The sequence below is a fragment of the Alligator sinensis genome, unplaced genomic scaffold, assembly GCF_000455745.1.
Source record: "Alligator sinensis unplaced genomic scaffold, ASM45574v1 scaffold42_1, whole genome shotgun sequence".
In the NCBI taxonomy this organism is placed as follows: domain Eukaryota; kingdom Metazoa; phylum Chordata; order Crocodylia; family Alligatoridae; genus Alligator; species Alligator sinensis.
The window spans coordinates 336,059-345,926 of record NW_005842860.1 but is presented as its reverse complement, the minus strand read 5'-3'; the positions used below and the strand labels follow the sequence as shown (position 1 = coordinate 345,926).

General features: G+C 45.9%; 1 protein-coding gene across 2 annotated transcripts in view; it reads left to right on the top strand.

Moving 5' to 3' along the window:
* The window catches only part of LOC102369765, a 242,441-nt gene that overhangs the window by 66,532 nt on the left and 166,041 nt on the right, over positions 1-9,868 (top strand). The window contains exon 3 of one of the 2 annotated variants that reach the window (XR_003091790.1): positions 7,462-7,729. Coding sequence is in view for 1 of the 2 variants with exons in the window: in XM_025191803.1 (XP_025047588.1) it covers positions 7,667-7,735 (69 nt within the window). In the remaining variant the exon portion in view is untranslated. Of the gene's footprint in view, positions 1-7,461; positions 7,736-9,868 lie in introns of those variants that run through there. The other variant, XM_025191803.1, reaches the window with a different exon arrangement.

Here is a 9,868-nt window from a genome sequence, read left to right as displayed (position 1 = left end):
CCAGGTCTGACTGCTCACGTAGGTTCCTAGCCGAGTTACAGGACCTCCATCTAACCCAAGAGGTACACAGTCCCACCAGGGGAAATACCTTGTTGGACCTGGTCCTGGCCACAGGCGATGACCTGGTGAGAGGACTGTGGGTGCTCGACCACCTGGGCGATAGTGATCATTGCCTACTGGAATTCACCATCCAGCACGAAGTGTCAAAGGCCTGCAGCAAGGCAACAGCCCTGGACTTCAGGAGGGCGGATTACCGTGAGGTAAGGAGACTAGTCGGGGAGGCTCTGAGGTCTTGGAAGGGAGGGGAGTTGGGAGTCCAAGAAGAGTGGTCGTTCCTTAAGGAGACAATCCTCCAAGTCCAAAGGGTGACAATCCCAACACGAATCAAAGGGGGCAAGAGTGCTCAAACGCCCCCATGGCTCACCAAAAGCATCCAGGAATGTCTAAAAGCTAAAAAAGGAGGCATACACCCAATGGAAGGGAGGGGCCATCACCAGGGAGGATTATACCTCCTTGGCTTGAGATTGTAGGGGGGCTGTTAGGAAGGCTAAGGCGGAGATGGAACTGGGACTAGCAACCCGGATCAAGAATAAGAAGTCCTTTTTTAAATACATAGGGGGTAAAAAGAAGGTACGGGGTAACGTGGGGCTTCTGCAGGACACGCTAGGAAATCTGGTGGTCGCACCAGAAGACAAAGATAATCTCTTTAGCAATTTCTTTGCCTCCATTTTTCTGAGCAGGGACCAGGTCATCCCTCCCACCGGGATCCCCGATGGTACCAGGGGAGGCACAGCCAGGTCCAGGGTCAGAGAGGACCTAGTCAGGGAACTTCTGGTGGGATTAGACGTGTTCAAATCAGAAGGTCCTGAGAATCTCCACCCAAGTGCTGAAGGAATTAGCAGAGGTCATTGCGGGACCCCTGGCATGGCTTTATGAGCATTCATGGTGCTCTGGCAAGGTGTCAGAAGACTGGAAAATGGCCAATATGGTCCCCATTTTCAAAAAAGGTAGGAAGGAGGACCCAGGAAACAATAGGCCCATTAGTCTTACCTTGGTCCTGGGGAAGCTCTTTGAGAAAATTATCCAGGAGCACATCTGCGAGGGACCAGCAGGGGAGTGTATGCTTAGGGGCAATCAACACGGGTTCATTAGAGGCAGGTGCTGTCAGACCAACCTGGTGGCCTTCTACAACCAGGTCACAAAAGCCTTAGATGCAGGTGTCATGGTAGACGTAGTCTTTCTGGACTTTAGGAAGGCCTTTGACACTGTCTCTCACCCCATTCTCATTAAAAAGTTAGGCGACTGTGGTGTCGATGCCTACATGTTCAAATGGGTCGCTAATTAGCTGGAGGGCCGCACCCAGAGAGTGGTGGTGGACTGGTCATTTTTGACCTGGAGGGATGTGAGCAGTGGAGTTCCCCAGGGCTCGGTCATTGGGCCTGTGCTGTTCAACATCCTCATCAGCAACCTGGACAAGGGGGTGAAAAGCACCTTGTTCAAATTCACGGATGACACTAAGATGTGGGGAGAAGTGGGCATACTAGAGGAGAGGGACAGGAGAGGGTCATTATTGACTCCAAGATGAATATGGGCTGACAATGTGCGGATGCAGTCAGGAAGGCTAACTGCACCTTGTTATGCATCCATAGATGCATCAGAAACAGGTCCAAGGAGGTGATCCTCCCCCTCTGTGTGACATTGGTCAGGCTGCAGTTGGAGTACTGCATACAGTTCTAGGTGCTGCACTTCAGGAGGGATGTGGACAGCATCGAGAGGGTCCAGAGGAGGGCCACTCACATGATCAGGGGGCAGCAAGGCAGGCCCTATGAATGGAGGCTACAGGACCTGAAGCTGTTCAGGCTCTACAAGAGAAGGTTGTGCGGGTATCTGGTGGCTGTCTATAAACTGACCCAGGGGGACCAGCAGGCAATGGGAGAGTCCCTGTTCCCCTGATCACTACGGGGAGTAACAAGGAATAACGGCCATAAATTGGTGGAGAGTAGATTCAGGCTAGATATCAGGAGGCATTACTTCAAAGTCAGGGCGGCTAGGATCTGGAACCAACTTCCAAGGGAAGTGGTGCTCACTCCTACCCTGGGGGTCTTCAAAAGGAGGCTAGATAGACACCTAGCCATGGTCATTTGACCCCAGCATTTTTTCCTGCCCGTGGCAGGGGGTTGGACTTGATGATCTGCTCAGGTCCCTTCCGACCTCACCTACCAACTAACTAACCACCCAACTACGAACTTGGGCAGGAAAGACTGCTGGGGTCAGATGACCCCAGCAAGGTGAGTGTCCAGAGGTTTTTTGAAGATATTCAGAGTAGGTGATTGTACCACCTCTGTGGGGAGTCTGTTCCAGACCCTGGACACTTGAGTTGTAATATCACATCTACCCAAAGAACCTTGCCTGGTATGTAAATTGTTTTCTTCCAGAAGTCTCTGTGGATTTCCTTTTGAAATTCAAGCAGAAGGAAAGGGCCATGGCTCAGATGATGGATGCTCATTGGATATAGCCACTTCCTCTAACTCAAGATGCAGAACAGCATGGAGTTTAATGTGAAAGGGCATCTGTTGTCACTTACACAGCATGCTCCATTTATTTGGAGATTTCTACCTTTGTTTCATTTCCTGACCAATCATGTTATCACAACAGTAACATGCAGGATTTGACCTGCAGTCTTACTAAATTTAACCTCTCTAAATCTAAATAGTTTCATTGAAGACAGTGTACCTATTCCAGCATACACTTACTGAGCACTTGAGCTGTGTTATCCAAGAAGGAATCTAGATTAAAAGCCATGAATAGGGGAGTTGATTCTTTTAGCCTGCTCCCCTGCCCAATTGTCTTTTTAATTAGAGTAACAGAAGAGGCAACAAAGTTACTTACGTGCAGTGCCTATATGCAGTTGCACCCCCATTCCACTGCTGCTGCTGCTGCTGCTGTTGCCCATGGTTGTTCTGGACACAGAGGGAGCCCCAGAGCCACTCCTGCCCTGCTCCAGCTGCAGGCTGAAGGGAACAGGTATGCCAGGTGCTGTGGCAGCAGTGGGCAGGTTTCCTCTTCCTTTTCCTGCACCTGCTGCTTTCCCCCCAACATGATTCCTCCTGGCCAGGAGCAGGCACTGGAAGGAAGAACCTACCATGCTTCTATCCCCAGCTACGTATGGCACCCACACAACTGCTCCTCACAGCTCCTGTCTGGAATGGGGCAGGAGTGGCTCTGGAGCTCTCCCTGCACCTGGGTCAGTGGCAGTGGTGGCAGGCACCACTGCCACTTTGTCTAAGTACAGGCAGTCCTCGGACTTATGACACAATTGGTTCCTGAAAACTACGTCTTAAGTCAAAACATTGTAATTTGGAACTGATTTTTCCCATAGGAAACAATGTTATAAATGGGGGTTGGTTCCTGAACCAAGGCCCGATACCCTATTTTCACCAAAAATAATCCAGACTTTTGTACTCAATCAATCATAGATGAGTAATATAGCTACATTAATGTGTTTATATTGTAAATAGTAATCATATTGATTTGGAAGGACTTCTTTGAGGTGACTTCGCTGGACTTTTTGAAGGGCTCTTGGTTGGACTTTTTGAAGGGTTCTTGGCTGGAGTCTTCTCAGGAGGATTGGCTGAAGTTTGTCATCTTAAAGAAAATGTCCAAGGAAGTTTGGACGGATGTTCTCCATGGATATGGGCAATGCAGCAAATTTGTTTGCTGGCATGGTGTGGCATTGGATCGAGCGTTGTAAAGTCGAAACTGACGTCAGAAAGTTGAAACGGTGTCAATTTATAAATGTTGTAAGTGCAAAACGTTGTAACTCGAAACGTTGTAAGTTGCGGCCTACCTGTACAGACAGTCAAAAAGCCCAGGGCTGAATTGACTCAGTCTTCACAGTTTATTCTAAGCTGTGTAGATTGAATGATAAGCAAGTGAACAGACCTTCACTTTTGATTCCAGAAATGCAGCCACATGCCTGCAGTGGCCCAGGCCAGAAGCTGGGGGGCACTAGAGCACCCCTCCCTGCTTGGCTGGAGCAGACAGCTTAGGCCAAGGCTAGCCTGCCCACCCTGTGGGGAGGTGAAGGGGTTGTGGGGGAGATGCAAAGCTGGGATGCTGGGGGACTGAGTTAACTTGAATCTGGAGGGGATCTAGGACAGAAGTTTAATAAACCAATTTAACCAAAACCAGTTAAGTCTGATACTCCATCCATCCAGGTTTATCTTGACCTGGTTTTGTCCATTTTGAAAGTGGTGCATGTGCACTGAACTTTTGTTGTGTTACAGGTTTAAACTGGTTTCTGACAACTTATACCAGTTTATGTGTAATTTCTGTCCCTAGCCCCTGTGTGCCTATTTCCCACTCAGTTCCCTGGTATCCTCTGTCAGCCCAGGGGTTCCAGCCACACCTCACCCCCCTGTTCCCTTAAGGTCTGTGGGACAGTATGTCTCCTCCTTCATCTTTAGGAAATCCTAGATTAGTTCATGCTTATACAGCTCTGAGGGATGTGTTCATTCTTATTTCATTCGTTCACCCAAGTTAGCTCAGTTGAAATGGGGCCGGGCCATTTTAATGCAGCATTGGCATACTATTCAGTTGAGGACAGAATGTATTAGACTTTGTCAGGGAGTCATTAAAAAAGGAAATTGTTATTAGTCTTTTAGAATTCCACCTATCTTTGACACTTGCCTATATCAGGATTTTGATAAATTCCCAAACAATACACTGATCTATTAATTGCTGACTTGTGCCAAGATAGCTAATGTTAGGGGAAGAGGGCTTTAAATGCTGTCTGATATAACAGAAAATGGAGCAAGTAACTAAATCGTTTTTCAGTGGGACATGAGCAGTAAGGCTCTGGATATCACTGTTCTGCAGGGGTGCTGGAGTCCAGCTGAGCATATCTGATTCCGATGACTGGGGCCTTCCCTGCCTCTTGGTAAAGGAGCTATCAGAGAAGTCTGCTGAAAAAATGAATCCCATGCATTCTGCTGACATACCGTCTAAAAATAGATACTTTTGCATTTGCCTCCCCAAACAAGCCAGGTTTTATTTTCAGTTAAAAAAGAACAGCTGTAGAAGCCCCAGCATTAGGGAGCTTTTGCTGTACAGACTGGATGCAAGGTTGCACATGTAGTCTAATGAGCTATATTGACCAGTCTACAGATTTCCACCAATGGGCTGAGCTTTTCAGCATTGATTCAAGAGATTCGGCTGCCCAATTTCCAGTAGTTTTTAATGCCTTTAGGCAGCTTTGTAAAGCTCAGCCATACATCTGGATCCTTGCTAACACAATTATTATTACTATGTTGTGTTGTGGTACTTGGATGCATAGCAGAGCAGCTCTGTGCCTGGGGCAGTGCTGACTCTTGACATGCCAAGTGTGGTGGCACAATCAGTAGGGCTGTGCAAAGCTTCGGTCCCTAATTTGATTTGGCGGAGATTTGGCCCAATTTGGTGGCCTAATCTCTGAATCCAAATCTAATCAGAGGACACTTTAATCTCTCCAAATTGAATCAGAACCCTCCAAATCAATTCAGAGAGATTCGGAAATATTCAGAGATTCGGGCATATAGACAGCTTTAAATGTTTTTTCTACATACCTCTAGGTAGCAGGCAGCTCGTGAGTGCTGCAATGCTGGGGTGCATGGAGTGTCCCACAGAAGTGGGGGGGTGCTCTCCAGCGTGCTCGGCAGCAGATCCAGAAGTGGACCAGAAACACATACAGTCCACTTTTGGGTCCACCGGGAAGCACGCTGGGGGCTCCCTCGCACCTCCCCGGCTCGGCGACTGCTCCCTCCTGGGTCTGGGGAGGGCACCTGGGGTCCCCCTGTGGCCGATCGCTAAGCTGGGGAGGCGCACTCCACAGCAGAGCTGGAAGTGGACTGGAAATACTTCCGGTCCACTTCTGGGTTCACTGCCGAGCATGTGGAGGACCCTTCCACACTCCTGTGGGAAGTTTCATGTGCTCCAGCATCGCAGTGATCACGAGCTGCGCTGGTACCTCAAGGTATATAGAAAAAACATTTAAAGCTGTGTCTATGTCCAAATTGCTGATTCACCGAATCAGCATCAAATCTTCAGATTTGGATTCGGCCAAATCGAATCAGGGACAGTGATCCGAATCAACGAATCAAATCACTGGCCCTGATTCAGGCTGAATTCGAATCCAGATAGAATAGGCCTGCTTTGCACGCCCCTAACAATCAGCTACCACTGGGGCAGAGGTTGTTTTTTGCCTTCCCACAAAGGTGGTACCTGGGACTGCTGCCCTGGCCCCATCCCTTAGTTACGCTTCTGGTGGTACTGCCCAGGAACTCTCCTCCTAAACTATGACCTGCATTAGTTGCTGAACAAACACAGGACAGAGAGATCTTAGTTTGTCTGTCAAAAACCTGTTATAACTATTTGGAAATGGTAGTGCTCACTGCCAACACAAACCAAGCCTATTTCAGGGTTTCTGCATGAGAGCAGCTGCTCAGAGCCTATCCTTTTTCTATAGGTGTTGATGGGAGTTTTGCCGTTGACTTCCAAATGATCAGACTTCTAGTAGGATCAGGCCCTTTTGTGTAGAGCCATTTGGTCCATCAACAGCAGAGTGAACATACGGTATATTGAATGCTTATATCATTGAACTGTTAGCTGTAATTTTATATGGCATGTAATCTTGTCTGGAAGCAGGGGAGGTTGTAGGATAACTTGTAATCTAATCTTTTCTGTCTGTAAAAGAAAAGTTGCTTTTATTATAACTTGTGCCTGCTGCTGAAGGCTGGGGAGTCAGAGCTGGGGAAGCTTTTCTTTCCTTATGGGGGCACATCCTTTGCTCTGCACTCTGAATGTCAAAGCTGACCCCATCAATTGCTGTACCAAGGCTAATCGAATCAGAGCTGCTTCTGATTTCTGACCAGGTGTGACCAACCCCCTAACCCCATCTCTCACTCTGTGGAATTAAAACTCAACATTGGATCTCTGAGGGCAGTCTCTTTCTGACTTGTTTGTTAATCATGGTCCCTCAAGTGCTGGCACTGAGCAAGGTTTGGCCAAAGGGCACTGTCCAGGAGATGCGATACATCTTGTAGTTTGTGAGGGGAGGGGAACAGATTCTTTCATTTCCTTTTCCTTTTCTGCCATAGACCTTGAATAATATGGAAATACCCAGGTGTAAAGAGAAACCAGATTTGTTTCTGCTGGGATGCTGCATTCCTGGGTGTGTCTGTCTGTTAAATCCTGGGTTAAATCCTGCACCACAGCAGAATGGAAGTGATTTTCCTAGTGTCCTTCTACAACTGCTTGTCTTCAGTTCTGCAATGTTGTCCCTCTTGCCACCCCTCTGTGGGGCCCCTTTCCTTTACTATGGTAATAGTGACATTCAGCGGGAAAGACTAGAAGCAAACATCAAAAATCCCAGGCACAGTGCTGGTGATTAATTCCATTTGTCTGTTTGTTTTTAAACCCATCTAGGCTACTTGCTGGCAAATTTCTGCAGCCCCTTCAAAATGCTGGACCAGGAAAATTCAGGTAGACAGCTTGGATAACACCCTGGAAAGAATGGCAAAGGTTTTGCTGTGAGGAGGGATCTCTGCTCAGCTCTTTTATTGCCAAAGGATATTTACCTGGCACTGTAACAGCATCTGCTAGAAGGAGACCCCTTCTTTCCCGTTTGTATATGGCAAAGTTTCTTGCAGAGCTCCTGGGCTGTACATTGCCGGACAAGGGCACCCCTTCCATGTTTGAGGTAGGTGCTGGCATGTGCTGTTTGATCTTTTGCTCCAACTGGGCTTGCAGGTTTTGGATTGTCTCCTGAGGATGCTGCAGCTTTGATCATGGCTTGTGTTTGTTATATATTGGCAAGTACCACCCAGGAGGTGGGGAGCTGGGTGTAGGGCAGGAAATCATGGAGTTTGCCTGTCCTTCTCTGTGTTGTGGTAAGCCTCAGTGGGTTTGCTTCCCAGCTGACAGATTAGCGTATTAGTTGCTAATGAGTTGGAGTTTGATTGCATGCTATTGACACTTGCCACTTGTGCAAAAAGTGTCTGGTTCTCTTATGAACATTTTCCTCTTCTCTAGTTATTTGTATCTCATAAGAGAAGGAAAACCAAATTAGTTAACCAGCTACAATCTAGGAAGGGGCAAGTAGTTTGAAGGAAACCTTTAAAAAATATATTAATATTATCAAGAGGAAAAATAAGGATCAAATTATTTTGGAGTGAAGTCATACAAATCATAAATTCTAATCAGATTAGAAAGGACAAGGACATATTTTGGGAGACAAAATATGCTATCTAAAGGAGGAGACAAACCTCTCTGCACTCTCTACACAACTATTTGTTTTTTCACTGGCCTGGGGACTGGTTTTTATTTTTGTTTAAGCAGTGATTCTCAGTCTCAGTGCTACAGCAGCCTGTTGGAGACCTGCTAAATCCTTTTAAGGGTGCCACTCAATATTAGCATGATTAGGTCTGCAAACACCTCCACACAATTCACAAGATGAACCCAGAAGTTTCAAATAGGAATCCGTACCATCAAAATCATTCTGACCTGTTGTGTTTTTTCCTGAGTTCTTCACAAGAGAATAATTGCTTTCTTATTCTTGTGTAGTAAAACAAAACAAACAAGCGAAAACTAAGAGCTGGCATTTTTCCAAGGTGAGTCTTGTGTCTAAAAAGTTCAAGAACCACTGAGCTAAAGTGATTTTTCAGGTGTAGAATATCTCCATTCAGCTCCCACTTTATACCTCCTCATTCTGTCCCCTAGATAATACAAAAAAGTCTGTTCTATTTTCTAGTTTCAGATAATCTGAGTAAACAGACCAGGTGGAGGTGTAAATTGGAAAGGTTGTCAAAATGCCCTGGTTGCAAGGTGAGGAAATGTTCAGGAGTAGATTACAAAATTCTTTGTGTATCTCGTTACTTGAAATTACACATTAATTCTTTGCAGGCCCTCCCAGTGAATAGCTCCTAAATATTAGATATGTGGATTTCAAAATTTGTGCTGTGTTAATGAGCTTCACACACTCTGCTTTCTGTGCTGTGATTGGATGACCGATGTAAGCAACCATCGGGAAGCAGATTTCAAATATTATAATGTCACTTACAATGTGAGATTTGCTTTCAGCAGATATTTCAAAACTGAAGTGAGCTCATTGCATGCAGCAGAGTGCTTGCTGAACGGAACTGTAGAATAGGAATCAACAGTCAAATTAAGTTTTGAACTAAGAAAAATATCAGCTTTTCACTTTGTTTCAGGCAGGAAGTTGTACATTGTAAATCATTTTCCTCTCTCCTCATGAAAAGAAGCTGAGCATTTCTTGCTACGAGAAAATAGACAATAAATTGTCTTCCAAGAATTGCAGTTACCTTAACTGTATGGTTTGGAAACTGCTTGGGAATGGAAGATTACATTCCTCCTTCTTAGTGGGATGTGTTTAATAAGTGAATAAGGACTTCGAGATTTTTGCAATGTTACTAAATTAAAACTAGTCTGAATGATTTTTGAGCTCTCATTTCCACAAGAACAACAAAACAAGAGAAAGTTTTGCTATTTCTGATTTGCTGAACATAGATGTAGGATTACTTTGGGCCTACTCCCTAAGAGATGAGGTAGGTTTTCCATAGTGGGATCAGAAGTTTCTTTTGTGGCCTCGTTCCTACTGTAGGGGTTCCCAAGGTGAATATTTACACCCAAGGTTTCACTGAAGCTAGCAGGACTCTGAACAGGCATAAGGCTCTGTCTGCATGGATTTCTTTGTAGCATTAGGGCCTCTGGATGCTTGTCCCTCAGCCTTATAAGGACCCTTTTTATATTAATAACAAATGAGCCTCAATCTTTTATTCTTCTATTGGGGAAGTTACACCCTCTTCTCTATTCA